Here is a 21,720-nt window from a genome sequence, read left to right on the forward strand (position 1 = left end):
ATATTGTAGGAGGCTATATTTTTGGATTTATATTCCATATACTACCCTGTAGCATTGCCCTGCTTTCATGACTTTTTGGAACTGACACAAGTTGCACATCTTAAGTAGAAAGCAAAATTAGGCAATTAATTTTGTATGCCTTAAACATGAGAGTCGTGCCTTATTGGTGCTCTAGAAAGACAAGCTGAATGTCAGGAAAAATAAAACTTAAAAATATAACATGTATAAGATAAAACTGCATATTAATATAAAATAATAAAATGGGCATGGAGCATTGTCATCGTAGCACAATGATCTGTGGCAGTGTGACATGATATAGTTCTGTGATATAAGAAGGTCTGTTTAACAGAGATGCTGAACTCATTTAGCTGGACCACCTACAATCCTATTTAATTTCAACTGGACTGGACCAGGAAAATACTGAATGATGACTTCTAAAGTTTGTTTTTAACCCTCTTAATCAGGGGCGCCACTAAGGGGGGCCCAAAACTTGCTGGCCCTACCAGTGCCGCCCAGTTACACAATTTAGAGATGATAAATGACACAGTTTTTGTTATTTATTAGTAAATTAAGTGCAAATCACTACTGTTTAATTTAACTGGTCCATGTTATTGTCTGATAAACATCTTAGAATAATAAGATAAGATGGATGTTTGAAAGCATATCCAATGTAGTAAATACTACTTGGAAAACAAAAACACACGTAGGAACAAATTATTTCCACAAGGGGGCAACACTACACAAGAAATGTATTATTATGTAGTTTCAGAAAGTCTTCCACATTTACAATGTTTCTTTATAGTATGAAGTGTATCACGTTTGACACCAAATTAAATATTACAGATAGATAGATAGATAGATAGATAGATAGATAGATAGATAGATAGATAGATAGATAGATAGATAGATCTATTTCATTAATTTCATCCTGGATAGCTTTGGCATGTTCTTCCTGTTATGAATCCTCTCCGCCTTAGCTTCCTCCCACAGTCCAAAAATATGTCTATTAGGTTAAATGCTCATTCTAAATGGGCTGTAGGTATGAATTTGAATGTGTGAGACTCTTTCTGTGTTGACCCTGCAATAAACTGGTGATGAATGTAGTACAGGGGTGGCCAATTCCAGGCCTCGAGGGCCGGTGTCCTGCAGGTTTTAGTTCTCACCTTGCGTCAACACACCTGAATCACATGATTAGTTCGTTACCAGGCCTCTGGAGAACTTCAGGACATGTTGAGGAGCTAAATTAGCCATTTAAATCAGCTGTGTTGGTTCAAGGACACATATAAAACTTGCAGGGACACTGGCCCTCGAGGCCTGGAGTTGCCCACCCCTGATGTAGTACATAGGCATTACTGGTTTTAACAGAAACTCTGTTAAAAAGCAGAAGGTTGTCAGGTAAAATGTGACTGTTGCATTTTTTCATGTAGCCCAGGTGTGTGCAGGTGTCTGGTAAAACAACATGTCAGCAGTTTTCTTACTGGTGGATGAGGAGAAAAACCTGTTCTGGCTAAGCAAAGAACAAACAAACAAAAAGAACAGTGAGATATGAGACATCAAGGCTTTCACAACACAAATATACAGAATAATTTCACATTTTTGTGCATAAAAGTATTGCAGTGCAATTTTATTATAATTTCTAGCATTTCATAATAGCAATAATAACTGTATAGCATTCCTTTATTATGTAACATAGCGCATTTTAGAAACAGGTTTACAAAGTGCTGTGCAGAAAAACACAGAAAACACAATGTAAGTACACAAAAAATACATGAGAAATATACTGATCAGAACAGTACAACATAACTAGACATAACAGTTAAAGTAAAAACAATAATTAAACAAAGCATCTTTGTGATTTGGCTGAAAGGAATATGGTGTCTATTGATTAAAAAAGAAAAAAAAAGATTAAAGACTGAAGCAGTAGCAAAAGAGGTTAATGGAAATTTCAACATATAGGTGTACATCTTCAAAATGCACGATAAGCCTAAAGAAGGTGGAATACGCTTAATGAGAATATACAGTTAATTGTGGTTTATTGGTTAGTGGTAGTACATGAGGAGGGTGAATAACAGTGAAGGTAAAGACTCAGCTTGTTGTGCATGAGAAGTGAGGTTTCTGACACTAACAGTTTTGAAATGTTTATAATAACAATATAGATGAAGTTGAGATTTTTAAAGGATTCAAATCACATCCTCATTTACAGTCTCCATGATAGATTTGGTTTTGTAGTTTTAAGCACATCTCTGTAATTGTAACTGAAATGCATTGAAAAAAATCCAAAAAGCGATGCCACTTCCCATAAACGGCACCCTGTTATCGCTCGTACAGATTCGATTTGAAAGTAGAGATAAAGTGCTTGATAAAAACAGTAAAACCAGTGAGCTCTGTTTATTATCCAGGAAAATGACAACATTGCTTCTGGAAAGAGATGCTTCTGTTAACTTTAAGTATTAAATATAAAATGTTTGTTAAAAGGGAAAACAGCAAAAACAACAGAAAATAAATAAGGCACACACAAAAACAAAGAAACTAACGTTATCTGATTAAAGTGCTGCCATTTTTGAGAAATAATACTTTTTTTGTGAGAGTTACATGAAAAGATTGATAGAACGTATTCATGCTAAATATAGAGCTACAGTTAGCTGAGCTCAACATTAAAGATTAAAAATACAGAGAAACCACTTTATTTTGTTCAACAAACAAGCTGAATACTGTATGCTACTTATTTAACTTTAAATATGCATGGATTTAATTTCATGGTCAGTTCACAGATTGTAGCGGTTTCCCCATTTTTCCAATCTTTTTGCTAAGCTACGCTAAGCTAATCATCTCCAGGTTGCAGCTTTATACTTCATTGTCAGATCTGGCTGGAGATACATGCAGGCATCAATCCTTTTAATCTCACTCTTTACACAAAATACTCATAATAAAGTTAATCTTAAAAAAAACTAACAAATTAAGTCACAGCAGTAAAAGGGGTACACTTTCAATAATATATTTTTTCCCATTAATCTACTATAGATGTTTGTGAATACTATGGTTAAGAAGTATAAGGTGTTTGAGGTGCTGCTATGCATTTACAGTAACTAAAAATAAAAGGAAAGGGGAAAAAATCAAGACAAGACACAAGCCATGACATTTCCAGTGGTACCAACCCTGTATTTGCTATGTTTACTGTGTATAACCCTAAAAGCCCAACATGTGCACTAGCTGTTTTCTAGCACTAATGCACTTAAAAAACAAAGACTTGAGAGAAAATGGCCAACATTTGATGTCATATAGGATGTAACTACCGTCCATCACTTAAACATTTACATCCATTAGCAAAAGAAACACTGGTTTCCTGATTGATGCTCTCTTTTACTTCAATTGGAAGTGAGTCAAAGAGATGATCCTCCACAATCAGGCAGCTCCTGCGAAGGAGGGAACACTGACCGAGCTGAGCTGGGAGACGCTCCAGACAGTTTCCCTTCAATTCCAGATGTGTGAGCTGAGAAAGTTGGCCAATTTTCTCTGGAACAGAGGAGATACAGTTGTGGCCAAAGCATAAAGTCCTTAGTTTGGTGCATTTGAACAGTTGCTTGGGAAGTGCCTCGACTTTGTTACCGGTAATGGCAAAGTATAGGAGGTTCTGGAGAAAGCCCACCTCTGGTGGGATTACCACTATAGAATTATGGCTAACATCGAGGTGCCGCAACTTGAGAAGTGTGAATAATGGTGAAGGCAGAGATTCCAGCTTGTTGTGTGAGAGATAGAGCGACTCCAGGTTTTTAACATGGCTGATTGACAGTGGAATAGTGATGATCTTATTGTGCCAAAGTTTGAGACACGTTAGTCTTTTCAGGTGCTGAAAGCTGATGACCTCTTCAATGGTGCGAATGTTGTTGGATTTGAGATCAAGTTCCTGAAGGTTGTTCAAACTGAAGATGGCGTGAGGGATTCGTTCCAGTTCACAGTTATGCAGTTCCAGTTCTGCAAGGTTCATCATTTTCTTCAAACTGTTCAGCACTAAGAGCTTTGTACCATCATTATGAATAACCAACTTTAACAGATGTGGTGACAGATCGGTTATGTTTGTAGGGATCTTTGTCAGGTTGCTTTTGAGGTGCAGAATCTTTAGGTGCCTGAGATCTCGCAGAGACTCAAGTCCAATCAGTTTGTTGTTTTCGGAGTTCAGGTTACCCACCAAATAGAGTTCCCTTAAATTTTTCAACATGTATACCCAGCTAGGAATCTCTGCAACATCTGTGAATTTGACATGAAGGCATCGGAGGTGATCACGAAGGAAAATGAAAGCTGTCTGCTCAACTTTGGCAGGACAGTGGTAGAAGTGCAGGTCCTGAAGGTTTATCATTTGTGAGATCTTCGCTGTTATTTTGGCTTCTGGGATTAATTCTAGTTTCAGAATTTCCAAGTCAGTGAGATCAAACACAGCATCTGGAACTCCAGATAGCATGAAAAGATGAAGTTCCAACTTATCTTGAGGATTGCGCGTCACATGCTGGCGTAACTTGTCAAAGGTCCATTCATGGTTCAGGCTGATTTCGCGAAGTTTATTCTCACTCACCTCAGAGAGAAAAACCCCAAAACGCTTTGAATACAGCTGGTCGTATTGATCAACCATGTGGAGGAGGAATGCAAAGTCATTTTTAACATCAGGAATGTCACTGAAGCTGCTCTCCTCTCTGACCTTTTCAAAGGAATACTCTTTGAGTGGTCGCCGAAAAAGCCAGAACAGTGTGTATATGCAGATCACGCCATAAACGCATATGAGAGCAATATAACTAACAAGGAGCTTGTTTAACATAAATGCCATGTTATGTGTACAATGGAACTTGGTATATCCAGTCAAATGCTTTATTTCAGGCTCACACACATGGTCAAAATCTATATAAGCAACAAACGTCATTGTGTAGCACAGGATCAGAATAAATTTCACAGTTTTGATAACTGTCTGTATGGCATAGAGTCTATAAATCAAATCACTGTCTTCCACATGAGCACGGAATTTCCGAACTTTCTCAAACAGGGCCTTCGCTTGCTCGCCATCTTTCTTGTCCAGTATAGTCATGGAGGGAATTTCACTCACAAGCTTTTCAGCAGAAAAGGTAACCCCAGATTTAGTCAGCACCGGAGCGGACTGGTTCGGACTTCCCTCCTCGCTACTTGTGGACAGATGTTTCAGGAGAGAGGAGGCCCTGGCCAGCCTCTGCTTGTTCTCTGACGAATCCTCGCACGCAGTCTCAGACAGAGCTTTGGTAGTCCAAGGTGATTCAAAACACTTTCCCAGTATGGAAACAAAATGTTCTACTTTTGAGCTTGTTTTGGGGTATTTGAACCAGAAGTTGCTACTGACCATCAACACAATAGTGTGAATTAGGGCAAGGTATGGGAAATATTTTGAATACCAAGGTAGGGCGACATGGTAGCACATCTGGTTGACAAAAACATACTGCTGAAAATCCAGCTTGGTCCTGACGCCTGTAGGATAGGGCTGTCCGATGGTAGCTGGCTGTGTGAAGTGAATGGTAGGCGTGACGCTATCGGGAGGCCTTTTAGCCATGAGAGGAGCAGCTTGCTCCCCAATGGCACTCTCTTTGTTCCAAAAGCCATTGGTTGGCTCTGGTGCTTCAGGTTCCAAGAAACCCCCGGACCGCTCTGGAGTTTGCTCCAGAATGGGAAGACAAACCACTTGGTCCTTAGTTAACTGCATCGTTCCAGAAAATATGGCCAACATCAACATGACAATACCAAGATAATCCATGAAGACATCCCACCATGGCTTCAGTATTCTGTAAGTTGGCTGGATGTCATTCAGGGAGGCTACTTCTGTGAGCGTGAACATTCCTGCAACAGAAAACAACTTTAGTAAGAAAATGTGCATAGAATTATATAACAGTTGATGTTTTTGTACTGAATTGTTTTCACATAATGTCTCGGTCCATAATAAACCCACACATGAAGGAGTCTTAGATGTACCTTGTAAGCTGTTTACAGATATCCTCATCCCAATGGTACTCTGTAAAAGCGTTCCCTGACTTAAAGAATTAAAGAAATTGGGGAGGTGACATGTTGTAGATGTCACGCTGTAATGGACAATTGCATTTTAACTGGTCCAAGTGCAACCTTCTAACCGTTAATCCTGCCTTTTGTTCACTTACATTAAATTGACTCCACTGCAATCACATTTATTCTCGTAAAGCTGGATCCATTAGGGGTTTAGTGAAAAAATGCACAGCTAGTATCCCTGTCTCAAATTTCAGCTACAGCTACATTTCTCAGGAACATTTAGAGCAGACTCAGAGAAGACAGCCTCTTGGGATTGTAGCTTTAGAGAGGAGCCAACACTTGAACTGACACATGATCTGAGATGTCAGTGTGCAAAACAAACGGTGCTGTCTGCAGAGCAGCTGTAAATCCTAAGCATCTATTGCGTCTCTTTTCTGTGCCTGGTTTTCTCTGCACTTTACTCCGTGACACTGTCATAGTGGCTCTAGAGAGGCTCAACATGCTGAATACTGTTTGAGCACTGAAAACACGTGATACACAAACAGCTGCTTCGGTGTTGCTATTTAAAGAAAAAAAAAACTAAATATAATCGTTTACCCCTACGAATAAATCTGTTGTGGTTAAAGCATGAAGGTCACTGTTTTCCATGGGGCTGCAGAGCAGGCTGAGACCGGCTCCAGCAGCAAGACGCATCCATGCACTCAAAACAAGGGGTGGGGGATGTACGTGACGCCTTTAAACGCAGCACAAAATCTTCGGCTGCAGAAAATCACCTTCACATTAAAACAGTACACTCCGTGCAGGTTTAATTCTCTGTCCAGCTCCACTAAATTTTATAACACCATACAGCCTGCTAACGTTATTGAGCCAACGCACTGCGGCTACATTTAAAGACCTTAGATGATTTACACTCAAAACAGCCGCATACTCACCTTCAGGGAGTCTGATCCGGTTTTGCGGATGCCAGCAGTACCGAACAACGCCTCTTCTCACTTGCCATGTTTCCCTGATGAGATGAATCCGTCCATTCTTCGCACTAGTTCAACCGTGGGCCTGCCGGCAGAGCTGTAAGCAGCTTATCTGACTACCCCTACTCGGCTTCAGATGGTACGGTCCTCTGCCTCTGACTGGGCGAAACAGCCCGGCACGGCAGCACCAGCTGCTGGAGGTGAACACCGTTTGTTTGATATGCTCGTTCACCGGGGCCGGACCACCTCAGGACTTTGCACCAGGTCCGCGAAACTGTGCATTTTTTATGCGCAGGTGAAATCTTCCCTAATATTGCGCATGTTTTCTGTTCCACATCAGGACCTGATACGACGGCACAGAGCGTTTTGAAGCCCTTGTTTCAATTGACAGCAAGTGCAGGATGACCCACTGAAGTTAGGGACCGTGGCAAAAGTGCAAATGCCACATTTAAAACTGGTTTACCAGAAAAGTGCAAGAAAACACTCAATTTTCTGATTGTCAGCCTTCACTTTCAAACGGGAACATGCGAGCCCTTTTTTATTACACCTTTTAATTAATAAAAAAAATCTTTACTGACAGCTGCAACCAAGCCCCCTTTGTTTACAAAGGCACATTGCATTCACCAAAAGGAAAAAACATGTGACCACATCTTGTAATTACAGCTTACAATTTATGGGTAGAAGATTTCATGGGCTTGTAATTACTAAATACCATGTGATAACTGTGAGATAACATTTCTTTCATTTTCCTTTTTTTGTAGATGCAAAGCATTTTCATAATTGCTGAATCAAATAACATTACTTTAAAAAATCTTACTGAGCTTGGATGTTTTTCCGAGATAACCATCGAAATTATTTTGTAGACACTTCATACCAAATACATATTTTTTTTATCCGAGGCCCTGTGCAATTTCAATAATAATCTTCTTTACAGTTATTAATCCTCAACAGCCAGCAGGTGATGCTTCATCCAACAACAAAGTTGAATACAGGACATTGTCCTTTGTGCTGTTTCCTCTTTTAGACGCTTTAGATTTTGCATCACTGGTCAGTAAACCAATAAAATCAAAACTGTATTGCATTTTATTTGCAATATTCTGACATTTAAAAATTCCAAATGACATTTTTTTAAAAACTCAAATTTTATTGGTCAATGACATAAAAATACTGTTCATGAAAATGCATATTTCTTACGCTGCATATTTTTTGCTCACACTTAGAGACAAAGACAAAGACCAGTGTGACATCATCCTTCAGGCTTTTAATGCACTTTAAAATGACAGCTTCCTACAATAGAGAACTGTTTAATTCTAGTTTCATTCTAAGTTTCTAGATTCTATGTATATTCCATAAGAACTTTCCTCTTTTCCTGTGATCCATGTGAAGTAACAGTCTCTTAGATCTAAATATATACAGTACAGCCTAAGGCTACTGGCCTACACATAAATGTGTGGTCATGAATGTGAAGATTTACATTCAGTCATGACGCAGTGACTGGAAATAGGCTTTGCAGAAAGGCTTTAACAATATGGGAAATAAGCTTCTTCCTTCTCCACAGATAAAAGAGAAAAATCAATATCACTTTATGTATATAAAGCTAGAGGCAGCAGAGAGTTATTTTATCAGAGACTTCAGGGAGAAAGAGCTGACCTGGCTGTATCAGTGACTACTGATTAATAGACAGATGTGAGACTAAAATAAAACTTTTCTTAAAACTTTTAGAAAGAAAAGGAACACTTTCTCATAACGCGGAACTCTCTCTTTAAGATTGAGTAGTGGCCGTATAAAGTGTCCCTGCAGCAGCCACACTCAATGTGACAATAGATGAATATGTCATTTTCCTTCAGTTAATAAAACAAAAGAACAAAAAGATATCTCTAGCATGTTTATAATGCTTAAATATAACAATGACTTCATATTAAACAAATGCTCTGAATTGATAGACAGAACAAACAGCAGGCACTACGGCTACAGTAAGGCATCTCACTCAGCCTTCATTTGATCCCTGACATCTGAAGGCAGAGTTTCAAACAGTGTCTCCTCAACTATAAGGCCACTGCGCTTCAAAGCGCGACAGAAAGCAAGCTCCTGTGGCAGGAACTCAAAGTGGTTGCCTTTGAGCTCCAGGTAGGTCAGAAGAGCTAGATAGGATATTTTTGGCGAGAGTTTGGACAGCGAGTTCTTGCCAAGCTTTAGCGTTTTCAGCTTTTTGCAAAAGAACAGTTCATCTGGTAGATTTTCAATTTTGTTGCAAGAGACAGAAAGGTACTGCAGGCTCTGAAGAACTCCGATTTCTGGAGGAATGAAACGGATGTCATTGTTGGATAGGTCCAGGTAGCGCAGCTTGTTGCACAAGAACAGGTGTGAGGGCAATATCTCAATCTTGTTGTGGCTGAAGTAGAGGTGCTCTAAGCTGCCGAGTTTTTTGATATGCTCTGGGATGTACATGATGCTGTTGTACCAGAGTTTGAGGCAAGTGAGCTTCCGCAGATGCTGGAAGCTGACAATTTCCTCTATCGAACGAAGGTTATTCTCTTTCAGGTCAAGCTTTTGCAGACTTGTTAGGCTAAAGACTGCATGCGGAATGCGCTCCAGATCACAGCGTACTAGCTCCAGCTCTATTAGATTGGTCATCTTTTTCAGGTTGTTGAGCATTACTAGCTTAGTGCCATCGTTGTGTAAATAGAGTTGCTGCAGATGGCTGGAAACATCCACAATCGACTGGGGTATCTTGGTTAAGCTGCTCTTAAGGGAGAGTATTTTGAGACACTTCATTTCCCGCAGAGACTCAAGAACTATATTCTTGGAGGCATCAGAGCTGAGGGACCCAGTAAGATAGAGCTCCTCTAAATTTCGCAGGCCATACATCCAGTTTGGAAGTTCTCTGTTGTCATCGAACTTCACACGAAGCACTTTCAGGTTCTCTTTGAGGAAGGACGTAGCAGTTGTGTGCAACTTTAAAGAGCACTGGTAAAGAGACAGCTCCTGAAGATCTTGCAGCTGTGAGATTGAGGCAGGGATGGTGACATTGTTGATTAGTTCCAGCTTGAGTGACTGCAGCTCTGTCAGTTCAAAGACAGTGTCGGGTAAACCAGAGAACATGAACAGCTGTAGTTCAAGTTTGTTGTTGGAGTTGGTCTGGAGTCTCTGACGCAGTTTCTCTGCAGTCCACTCATGGTTGAGACTGAGCTGTTTCAGTTTGTTCTCACTGACTTCGGAGAGAAAAACTGCAAATCGTTTGGAATACAGTGGGTCATACTGATCAATCATGTGAAGCATGAAAGCAAAGTCATTCTTGACATCTGGGATGTCACTGATGCCCGTTTCCTGTCGCACATACTCGAATGAGTATTCTTTCAGTGAGCGGTAAAACAGCCAGTAGGAGGTGTAGAGGCTTGTTAATCCATAGACAGACACCAAGAACAGGTAACAGCAAGACAACTTAGAAAAGAGATGAGCCATGGTGTGATTGCATTCAAAGACTTTGTAGCCTGTCATGTTCTGGATCTCCTCGATACCGTTGCAACGTACTGTGTTATTTACGTTATTTACTAGAGCGCTGTTATAAGCAATGATCACAAGGAATTTAAACACCTTGAATACAGTCTGGCAAACATACATGAGGTAAAGGATATCTCCTTCCTCAACATGCAAACGGAACTTCTTCACCTTTTCGAACAGAGCTTTAGCTTGTTCACCCTCCTTTTTATCAAGAACACTTGCTGATGGCTGGTCAACAACAATCTTTTCGGCAATAGAACGCAGGGACTGCGTCTTCTCGAGGCTGCCTTCCCCCGGAGACATAGGAATGTTAGACCTAGAAGCGGTGCCCTTTTTATGATCCTGTTCTTCTGGATTTTCTCCAGACACTTCCGACAAAGCTCGTGTGGTCCAGGGAGAGTCGAAGCACTTGCCAAGCATAGAGATAAAATGCTCTATTTTAGAGCTTGAGCCAGGGAATTTGAACCAGAAGTTGCTACACACCATGAAAACTAAAGTGTGCATGAGCACCAAATAGGGAAAGTATTTGGCATACCAATGCAAGGCATTCTCATAGCACATTTGGTTGATGAAACTGTACTGTTGAAGATCTAGATTGGTCTTCAGGCCTGTTGGTACAGTTGAGGTGTTGGACTGCAGATGTAATGGTGACTTCAACCCTACTTCACTGCTGTTGTCTGAAGGCAATGATATTCTCTGAGGAAGGCATATAATTTTATCGTGCATTACCTAAAATGAAATAAAAAAATATATATATATATTAGAAAGAAGAAATGCATAATAAGGCTCAGTCAGACACAGAAATGAGTGTTTTTCAGATTTCATGCAATGAAGGGTCCACAGTTAAGCTTTTGTTAACTTAAAGGTGAGCCTTTGAAGGAACTACCAATGAAAGCAAAGGACACTGCTGATTGACGTGTGATAAATACCATTAGAACACTAGAATGTCCCCTAGCAATCAACCGTCAGGTACAATCAATGAGCAACAAGCCTTTGTGGCTTAAAGTGCTAAATTGTTTCTCAGTTACGTTTCAAGGGTAATTTGCTTTCCCGAAAATAATTCACAAGAACATTTATAATGAGCACATTTTGACATTTATATCCTTGCAGGTTTCAGCAAACCAGCCATAGGGCCAAAACTGGTAACCCCGGAAACGGAGGATTAATCATAGGGTGGCTACAGTTGTCAAACTGCCTATTGGGTCTGTTGTAACCTAAACCATGATCTTTTATAACCTATGCAAACCTACACTCGGTAGTTTTAATGGCTGAGCAAGAAAACATTTCTCAAGAGTTAAAATATTTTATGCAAGAAATAAAATAGTGGTGCCAACCCTCGACTCAAGGACATATGATCCTAAGACAGCATCATATGTTTGTCCTGAAGCAAGTATTACAGTATTTTTTTTGCAGGGAATATGTGTTGAATTAGAACATGCACTGCCTCAACCCAGGAGACATTACGCAATTAAGTAGTTTAGAGCATAATGGTCACTGTGATTGCTTTCCAGATCTGATAAGCCTTCAGTATCATAGATCTTTTCCTCAAACTGAATGTCCCATATCACGTGAAATAACAAAATGCTACCCTGCATCTTCCATGTTTTGCTGGCTGTTACTGGTCTGAATGTTCGCATGGATAAACACTGCTTCTCCAGAAAAAGAGAAGCAAAGTCTTTATGGCATTTCCCATCTTTGATTAGACAGGAATCGATGTCTGATCAAAACACCACACTCACTCCATTAGCTTGAATAACATAAGGAGGTCAAAACGAGTCAGTATTGACTGCTAAAGGTTGAACTATTTGTTAAAAATCAGACACATTTGCACTGTAAGGAGAGCCCTCTTCTGACTGCACCTGTGACACAGATACAAAAAATCCAGTACATCCCAGATACACTGCTGTTTTGATTTCTGTTTTTCTACCATTTAGCCTTGCTACTTTGTGCATTTTCACTAAGAGAGAGCCGTGCATGGATTTCAGTAAGCCACAAAAAGTTACCACATTATTACAGTGCATATAAAGCATTCTCTCATTAACTTTACTTGGGTGCTCTACGTAACCTGATTGCATGTAAACACACTGAGCGCTATCCACCAAATGGCATCAGTAAAAAACAAATGCCTTAGGCGTTTACTTGTAATGTAAATAATGAAAAACAGCTGCTTGACTAAGAGATGCTAATGACAGGAAATGGGGCTCAGAGGAGGAGATGTTATGTGGACTCTGTTTACCTGTTTAAAACTCAGATTCTCGACCCATTTTAGTGAGAAGTGAGGACATAAAATTAATCACTATAGTAAGCAATGCAGTTGCGCTGCAGATATCACAGACAGCAATGCAAAGTCAAGTCAGTGAAAGTCTCTGAAGACTGACTGATTGATCTGCAGAATTTTAAAAACTCAAACTATACAGTAAGTGACGAGATTTCTGTGTCAGGCAGTGTAATACGTTTACATAACTGACTTATAAACTAAACTTGGCTACAAAAAGAATTGTTCACTCAATTTACAACCAATCAGATCACGTCCAAACACTGTAATGGTGAGAATGGGAAACAATGGCAGCTTCCAGCCTGATAAATTTCCTGTTAACATTTTTCTTAAACTGTTTTGGTATCATTTCCAGGATTTACACTAAAGAGTTGTTCAACATTAAAAAAAAAGTCCCTATTTCACACAGAGAGTGAAGTCAAGTAGCGCCTCACAGGAGTTAGGAGTCTTCTGTTTACTAAAAGTGGCTGGGCGGTTAAAGTTTCCACTGGTACACTCCTGATGGGCTGAATGCCTCCCTTGCTTTACACAGGCTGGGTTGTAAAAGCACATAATTAGTGCTTTTTTGAGCTGGTTCCAAAGCAGAAAGCAAAGCAGTAATGTTGCCATCTGGGAGAGTATAGACTTTCTCTGAGTCTAATTATTGTTAAATTTAATGAGAAAACTGTAGAAAAACTTCTCTTATCACATAAACAGAATGTTTGAATCCAAACTTGTGGGTTACTGTGTATTAGCTACACTTCCATTAGTCTCTTTCTTCAAGTAAATACATCACGGTGAGTCAGTCTTACTGACCTGAAGAGTACATCCAAAGACGCCAATCATGAGCATCATTACAGACAGATAGTCAGTGAACACATCCCACCACGGCTTCAGGACTCTGAACGCTGTCTGCTGTTCAGAAAACTGCCGGAATTCCATCACAGGAATCATGGTGCCTGTTACAAAACAATGGAAAAGAACACCACATAACTCTTAGAGAGTACAATTGGGAAATGTATTAGCCTCAGAGAGAACAATGACATTATTAAATTCACAGGGCATTCCTTTTTAAAGCCACTCACCACCAGTGACTTTTATGATGCATCTTACATCCCTTTTGTTGTTGTTGTTTGAACTCTGTCACATCTTTAATGTTTGGCTAACCATTTTAATTTGGCTTTTGAGTATTCTGCTTTTTGCTTATCAGTCAAAGCAGTTACTTTCCTTTCAAAGCTGCCAAAAATGTTCATTTCTTAGGTTCCATTAAAGCTCCCAAACATTTTTACCAAATATCAAGCCATTTTTCCATTGTTTTCTTTTTAGCCTTGAAATATCAAAGCTTTCAACAATATTCCAGGACCAAGCCCACAGGCCTGGGCATTCATGTCATCATAAAGTAGGGTGGAGAAACTGTTAAAGGACACAATATGTGGTCTGCAGCCCAACGTTGTGGGGTAATCAAGGCAATCTACAAACTTGGTCCACATCAAGGGACTGAAACATTAAATGTCAAGGATTTGTGGTAACATAACTGGGTGTGGAGGCTTCCTTCAAAGTCATTATACTTTGACTAACATTTCAATTAACAATGTTAACACTTCACATTAGCTTAATACAAAAATACTGAAGTAAAATTACCAATTTAAACAATCTGCATTCACTAAAAGAAGATTAACCACTAAATAAAAGTATCTGGATATAGATGAGTTTCTTTTGTGCTTCCAGTGTTAACTATTGGCCATACCGGTATGGTATTGGTCCAGAATTTCACAATCAAAACCCTGTATTTTCCTACTTCCCACAATCCAGATAGACTAGTTTTGAACCCTGAACTTTCTCTCTTTGCCCAAACCTCATCTCAAGTGGAACTCTGACATTGTGCAAATGCCCATCTCAAATGTAATTTATTAAGAGCCATTCTATACATTGGACTATAAACATTACTCATTCTGACAAGTGTTTAGACATGAATTTCACAGTCCAAAAGCCCACTGGTTTTGCAGAGTCGGTTCACACCTGGCAACACGATGACTAACAAAACTGATCATAACCAATCACAGCACTTAGCTTGTATACACAACAGCAAGTTGTTGGAGCTATTAATCTCTTTACAGGCTATTTAAAGATTAATTTTGTTAAAACCAGTAGCATGAAAAAGAGCAGTCCCTCACACTGTCATTATGTGGTCACCTTCTTTAAAGTACTGCAGCTGCAGGATCCTGTTCCAGTGTCTGTCTGGCAGTAGCTTGGTTACACTGTCATTTAAACTGAAGAGGCATGTGACAAACACTCTCCACACTGATTTCTGTAGTAAAACTGACTGAACGATCTAAATAGTCGTCAGATTATAAAGTGCAACATTTGATCATATGCAGCTCCACAGTGGTAAATAGCTACGGTCAATAAAACCTTGTCTTGCATTATTAATAAGTTTAGCCGTAAGGTATTCTTGAACATGTTGCTAAAAGACTGAAGCTTTTAGAGACGTCATGTTTTTCATAGTTCAATTAAGTTTTTTCACCTGGAGTGTCTTTATCGATTCTTCCATTTCACAATCATAACAACAGGAAGGAGTGAGAGAAGCTCTTCAGGAGATGTTTATACGAAACCGTGGCAGGCTTTAAAGGGTTGGTTAGGTCACACAGCAAAAATTATTTTTTCTCACTTAGCTCCAAATAACAATGCAAATAAGTGTAAGTTTCAGCGTTTTGAGATATCCATCTCAATGGAATTTTGTTTATTGCATTTTTTTTAATTTGTCTTTAAAGAATTCTAGCAGCTACATTTTTAACTCTGGTTTGGCCACATTTCTACTCATAAAGAAGTTTATGATGTTGACAATTTAATCGATGCTAAATTTACTCAAGTACTGCATGTAAGTAGCTTCTAGAGTCAGCGTAATATGAAACTGTCATTTATACTATGTCGCTATTTGTGGAGGAGTTTTAGAATTCCTGTTTCAGATCCATGGCGTTCTGGCTGGACTGCAAACTGGTAGAAGACTGATTCCATCTTATTGCTGTTTTATTGCCATCTTGCCACAATAAAGTCACTTTGAAGACTGCAACTTATTAAATTTCTGTTTACGTGTAAGGACTCTGGTTCCGGGATACTGAACAAGCTGAAGTCATCCTACTAACAAATGTATAATCCAGCAAACAGAGTGTTAGAATAGTCTAATGTGCTTGATACGAATGCACGGACAACTTTCTCAGAGTCAGTTTGAGATAAGAAACTTCTGATCTATATTTTTAAAGTGATAGAAAGCAGTTCTAGTGACTGTCAAAACTAAGACCATTCACCAAAACAGATTCCTGACTTGCTCGCTGTATTTCAGAGCAAGGGATGATAAATATGAACACATTTTCTGTCTGACTTTTTTGGACCACCAGCAAATATTACCGTCTGGTCTGTGTTCAGTTCTAAAAAGTTTCGAGACATCCAACAATTAATGTCATCGGTTCAGCTCATTAATTTGTGAAGAGAGGTTAGATCATCAAAGTAAACCATGTACAACTGTGTATCATCTGTGTAAGTATGATAGAATATATTAGGATTCTTTATGAAAGCACCAACTGGGAGTATGTAAAAGTTAAAGAGTTATCGACCAAGAACAGACCCCTGATGGACCTGCATGTGTGTGTGCAGAAACACAATGACATCATTCCCCGCAAACAACAAACTGAATGTGTGTAAAACCAGCAGCACATCCCTAATTTTATAATATGAATTTCAGGGATGAATTTCACTGCTGTCCTAAAAGAAAAAGTTTGGCCTAAACAAATGTATTTACAAGTAAATTCAACTCAGCTGATAACAAGTAATTTGATGATCATTTGAAAACATGTAATTTGATGTAACTAATTTCTTAATAAATTATTTTACATAAGCACTGAATTTTATGGTGTTTTGGGTTTGTTTTTTTTCTAGACCCTGAGGGCCTCCATAGTTTAATGGGGTGGGGGGAGGGTTGAACGGGCTTCTGTGAAGCCTACACTGTGTTAGGTAAAGGAAAAATACTGTCTTGGTACTGGATGAGTCAGCCATTGAATTGAACTGACCAGGCCATATCCTTGTCCCTTCCTGACAGGAAACTTGTCTGAATCCCAGATATCCAAAAACAGACATGTTTGGAACACACCCAGCCACAGGCATACAACAAGTCCTGTCTCATTAAGGACATGGGGGGAAAAAACCCGCCCGCACTGCGGGACTGGATTTCTCTTTTCTAAGGAGCTACTTTCAAGTCTTTAGACTTTAATGTAAAACGGAAGCGCCGGGAAAAGTGCTCACACAGTAGGAAGAACTGTGATTCATCTTGCAGTCGCACAAATCATCCATAACTCATCCTGTTGGGAGCTACAGTTCGACCTTAAAACGTTTTTAGTGGAGATTCAGTGGTGCTCTCTTACAGCGGTGATGTCCACTTTCCTGTAGGCAGATTGCTCTGTAGCATATTCAGACCCTATTTATATAACCGGGACGTAAAGTAACGGTAATCGGGATAACTTGTAGTTTGAGAGGCGCTCCGCCGAATATAACTGCGTTATTGTAGCTCCGCTGCGCGTTTGGACAGTGAAAATCCGTCTATCGCGTCGGTTCAACATCACTGACAGTGTTAACGGTAAATATTTACCTTCTCTGAGATGCGAGCTGGACTCGAAGATCTGAGTTGTCGGGTTTCAAGCGATGAAGTCTCCGATCATGATGTGCGTGGCCGCCTTTTCTCCTCTGCCTCTGACCGCCAACCTTCCTAGATCCTCTGCCAGAGCATGCAGGCATGTATACTGTGAGCCACAGGGGCGTGGACATCTCAGGAAACCCCAGCAGATGTTTGTAATGCATGGAAACTGCAGCTGGCTGCTAGTATTGATGACAATAGTACTAACATTAAGGCTTATTAAAAATGTATGCATTTATTTGACTTTCAATACAGCTGAAAAGTAAAATTCCTTTATTAAAACTCACCAGTATACTCTCAGAGTATCGGTCTCAAACAGTCAAGTTTTTTTTTTCTTTACTCAACTGATTTGATCAGTCTTTTGTTGGATGTTTGTTACATTGCAGATTACAATTAAACAAAGTGTGTTTACAGCAACAACATTAAACTGTTCACGCAAGAGCAAATATGCCAAATTTAATTGATCAAAAATGAGATATGTTTTAACACGGGCCTTTCTAATGAATGCATGGTAAGTATGTAAGTAACATAATATAAGGACTGGCAGTAAAGTTTTTTTTTTAAAACTCCATAAAGTATTAAATGAAAGGTGCTCAGTATGCAAAAATAAAAATAAAAAAAATCCTTAAAGATGCAAAAACTTTACTTTATGATTCTACTTTATTTCCATCTGAAATGTAAGTATAGCAACAAAACTGAGGCGACAGTACAAATACATCAAATCCATCCCCTCCAACTGATGAGAAAATGTTGAACGTTTAAATTAACCTTGTTGCACTAAAATCAAGCTGAACAGCAGCAGCAGTTTCATCATTTGCCTTGAGATTCACTTTAAAAGTGCAGTCTCATATTGATTCTTTTATTTTTTTTGTTTGAGAGGTTCTTTGTAGGACATCAGATCAGGAACCAAATTGCTATTCATGCCGTAGGCTAAAAGGGACGGTAGACTTAAAGTGAGAGGAGTTAAAACAGCTCTTTTCAGGCACAGGGTGAACTGAGGAACTCTGAGTCATGCAGCCGTGTAACAGCCCGCGGTTGCTTTACTCTGTTGCCCTTGAATAATTTAACAGTATTTTTATGCTAACTAATACGTGCAGGCCCATGCTCCTGACTGGTGCTTGCATATGCCCATCATCCTGCCTTCCTCACCTGTCTGCTCCTTATGAATTATACCTGCTGCCAGTTTCATTGGTCTGGTGCCTGGTAACATGCTGTTAATCAGGGCAGCTGTGATTTAAAATAAAAAGTCTGACCCATGCCTTTGTTGTTTACCGTTTTATTCCACTGCACTGCACCGCCTCCACCACCTCCCTACAAAATTCAAATAAAGTACTTAACTCTAACCCTTTTCATTCTGTTATTTAAAGTCACTCCTCCTCCCCTCCTCCCAGTGAGCTGAGGTCGTAACAAGAGGACTCCAAGAACAAAAACATGAATTTGAGGAAATGAGCACAACGGATCCCCATTATGTAAAAGCAGTGTAAAAATGAACCAGTTTGCCTTTGAAAAGCAATTAAGTAAAACACAGATTAGTGAAAGTATTTAAAAGTTCTGTAGCTTCCACCACTGAATTCCACTTTAGGAATTAGAGACTCTTTGTGCTATACTTCTGTTATCTTGCAGGAAAGCTTTTAAGTTGTTTTGAACACTGTTAGCTTTTGTGGCTGTTGCAGACATCAACTAACAAGTATTACAAATACTGCCTCTATTTCCTGCTGCACAGACTGATAGTGCAGTTCGAGTGAGCTGTTACTATAATGTAAAATATTAGAGTGCCATTAAGACATCGCCTCGTACTTCCCACTGCCATCAATTTTAGTCCAGCAGCACTTCCACTGCATCTTAGAACTTAAAGAGCAGATGCTACCCGATACCATCTTCTTGAAGGCTAATCTATTCACTTAGTGAATCACTTTGCAGCTTCCAAACCAGTATACACCAGTAATATTTTAATTGTTTTGTATTTTCAAGCACATACTCTTCTCAGTTTAGGTCCAGTTAATGCAGTGTAAAACAATTGGCATGATCTATGAGATAGATCATTTATCACGAGGGAATACATAGCTCAGAATAGTTTTAATTTTCATTACTTGAGGTGTTTTGTGTAGTTTATATCAGTGAGAGTACTGTTTGCATATCCACATAACCAATATGACGCTTTTTCATCATCCACTGTGAAATGTTGGTTTCTCTAAAGTGCTTGGCCTTCTTCCAGTCCTTGTGTATTGACACTAATGCTTTAGGACCTCTATAGATCTTTTTTGACAGGAGCTTTTATGGTTGGAACTTTCTGTTCTTTATTTTATAAAATTACATCTGTGATGAAGTTTCTTTTCTCTCTTTCTCTGGGAACAAAGCTTGATATAGTGATGTTGTGATGGTGTCCTAACATTTGATTTGTTTTTCAGCTCTATGCAGTGTCCCCTTAGAAACATTCAGTGTAGCCATGATTTAAAGTCGAGAAAGCCCCTCTTTGGTTAGAATAACATTACGACTTTTATCACTTTGACTTATTTCTGGTGCCACCTTTCCCACTCTCCCACTGCTACTTAACAAGAATTGCTATGTTGGAAACTTGAAGCACAGCCATATTTGGGTGAACAAAGGCTGCAAGTTTATTTACCTGACGATTTGATCTAATCCACGTCCACATTTCATCTGAAAGCTGTTTCCATGGAAGCATACAGCTCAGACAACCTTACCCTTGTACAAAGGAGTTTGGTTGCTAAATAAAAAATATTGCAAATTTGGAATTTATTTAAATCTGGGAAAAAAAGTTACTACATTTTTAATGAGGTCATTTAGCATATTTAGTTCTACACAAACTTTTTGTATTTTGAAATTTGAATTGGCAGAATTTATTCAAAATGCAATGAAGGAATAAAAAAATGGAAATATATTTGCACATCTTTCTTTTGATAATTTGGTTATGTATTCCTGATTAAATGTAATCCATTTGAAGACAACTCAGTCTATGGGTTTATTAGGAAAGAAATAGTTGGAAATAAATCCATGAAAATCAGTGGGGTTGAGATTTAAAAGTGATGTAACACAAAGTTTACTGTAACTGTAAAAATCATATAAAGCAATAAAAATCTGATCCGAAGGCAACGTGCTGTTGAAAGTGCTTTCTTGGCAGGTTTCTCAGAAAGGCGGTCAGATATTTAATGTCTTCAAATATCCCTACGGACATATGATTGAAAATTCAATAGGGATAAGCCAGAGAAAAGCTCTGGCAAGGCATCCCATATTCCTCTGTGTTTTCCTACCTTGATTTAATATAAAATATAGAAAATAATGTTGTTTTTCCAAATAATAACAGCAGTAAATAAACACTCATTTACTAAAATTTACAGAATTAAAGTATTACAGCCCTCATTTCTTTATATTTTCCTAGGAAAATGTAAAATAGGTGCACAGGTTTAGTTGAACATCTGCAAACATACAAAGAAATACAGAATGTAAGGCAAAAACTGCATTTGTACAAATTTAATGAGCTTAAAAGTCTATATATGGTATGACCACGTTTATTCTTCATCATAGCCTGACCTCTTAGACAAGCTTTCCGGTAATTTCCTCAGGAATAGTTCTCCAGGCTTCTTGCAGGACATTCAGAGCTCTTGTTTCGATGTTAGCTACATTTTGTTCCACTTTCTGTCCAGATGATCATAGACTGCTTCAATAATGTGAGGTCCTGGATCCAGGGTGGCCAACCCATGCCTGATTGTCTTCAGTTGTATGGTTTTCTATCTATGTATGCTTTTAGTGCATTGGCAGCGTGTTTGGGACCATTTTCATAAGGAACAAATTAAACTACTGCCAATCAGATGCTTTCCAGATAGTACTGCATGGTCGATGCTCAAAATGCCAACAATTTTGACAAGATCCAGAAGACCACTGGCTGACATGTAGCCCCAAACTGCATTTATTGTCCAATTCACCCAGAAATGTTCGATAACCTTGTTTCCAAATACAACCCTGCATATCTTGTTACACATTGCCACGGTGTCAGTCGTGGCACAGACTCATAAACAATCCACCCAGGACTGTTTAATTGGATGTGGTGGCTGTTTTGTTAAACGTGACATTAACAGCATCAACTGGCTTATAGATGCCGACTCATTTAATAATGAACTAATGGACAGAGTAAAAAAAGTGACCGCAAAGACTACTTAGGTGAAATCATTATTTGTTACCCCACACGTGACACAAACGTCACCTCACAGGCCTGTGTGGTAGTAAAGTGCTGCCTTCACGTCCGTTACGTAAACAAATAATTGAAGACGAAACGTGAACTTAGGAGT

At 39.1% G+C, this 21,720-nt stretch overlaps 2 protein-coding genes across 2 annotated transcripts; both read right to left on the reverse strand.

The window, feature by feature from the left end:
- Positions 1-1,615: 1,615 nt before the first annotated feature.
- lrrc8db (leucine rich repeat containing 8 VRAC subunit Db) lies at positions 1,616-7,964 on the reverse strand. Its single transcript, XM_080878137.1, has 2 exons — positions 6,942-7,964; positions 1,616-5,847 (listed from the first exon to the last, which is right to left on the reverse strand). The coding sequence occupies exon 2, from the start codon at positions 5,843-5,845 to the stop codon at positions 3,290-3,292; it is 2,556 nt and encodes an 851-aa protein (XP_080734263.1). The 5' UTR covers positions 5,846-5,847; positions 6,942-7,964; the 3' UTR covers positions 1,616-3,289.
- A 188-nt stretch (positions 7,965-8,152) lies between these two features.
- Positions 8,153-17,521, reverse strand: lrrc8c (leucine rich repeat containing 8 VRAC subunit C). The gene is made up of 3 exons (XM_080878138.1): positions 17,372-17,521; positions 13,549-13,691; positions 8,153-11,207 (listed from the first exon to the last, which is right to left on the reverse strand). The coding sequence occupies exons 2-3, from the start codon at positions 13,684-13,686 to the stop codon at positions 8,961-8,963; spliced, it is 2,385 nt and encodes a 794-aa protein (XP_080734264.1). The 5' UTR covers positions 13,687-13,691; positions 17,372-17,521; the 3' UTR covers positions 8,153-8,960.
- Positions 17,522-21,720: the final 4,199 nt, after the last annotated feature.

The sequence above is a fragment of the Rhamphochromis sp. 'chilingali' genome (genome assembly GCF_963969265.1).
Source record: "Rhamphochromis sp. 'chilingali' genome assembly, chromosome: 3".
NCBI classification, from domain to species: Eukaryota; Metazoa; Chordata; class Actinopteri; order Cichliformes; family Cichlidae; genus Rhamphochromis; species Rhamphochromis sp. 'chilingali'.

Bases quoted from the DNA above. Each gene is read 5' to 3' on its own strand.
- lrrc8c (XM_080878138.1), bottom strand. From the start codon at position 13,686: ATGATTCCTGTGATGGAATTCCGGCAGTTTTCTGAACAGCAGACAGCG. The intron at 11,208-13,548 runs GTCAGTAAGACT...ATTTCATTTTAG, and splicing joins TCTTTGGATGTACTCTTCAG to GTAATGCACGATAAAATTAT.
- lrrc8db (XM_080878137.1), bottom strand. From the start codon at position 5,845: ATGTTCACGCTCACAGAAGTAGCCTCCCTGAATGACATCCAGCCAACT.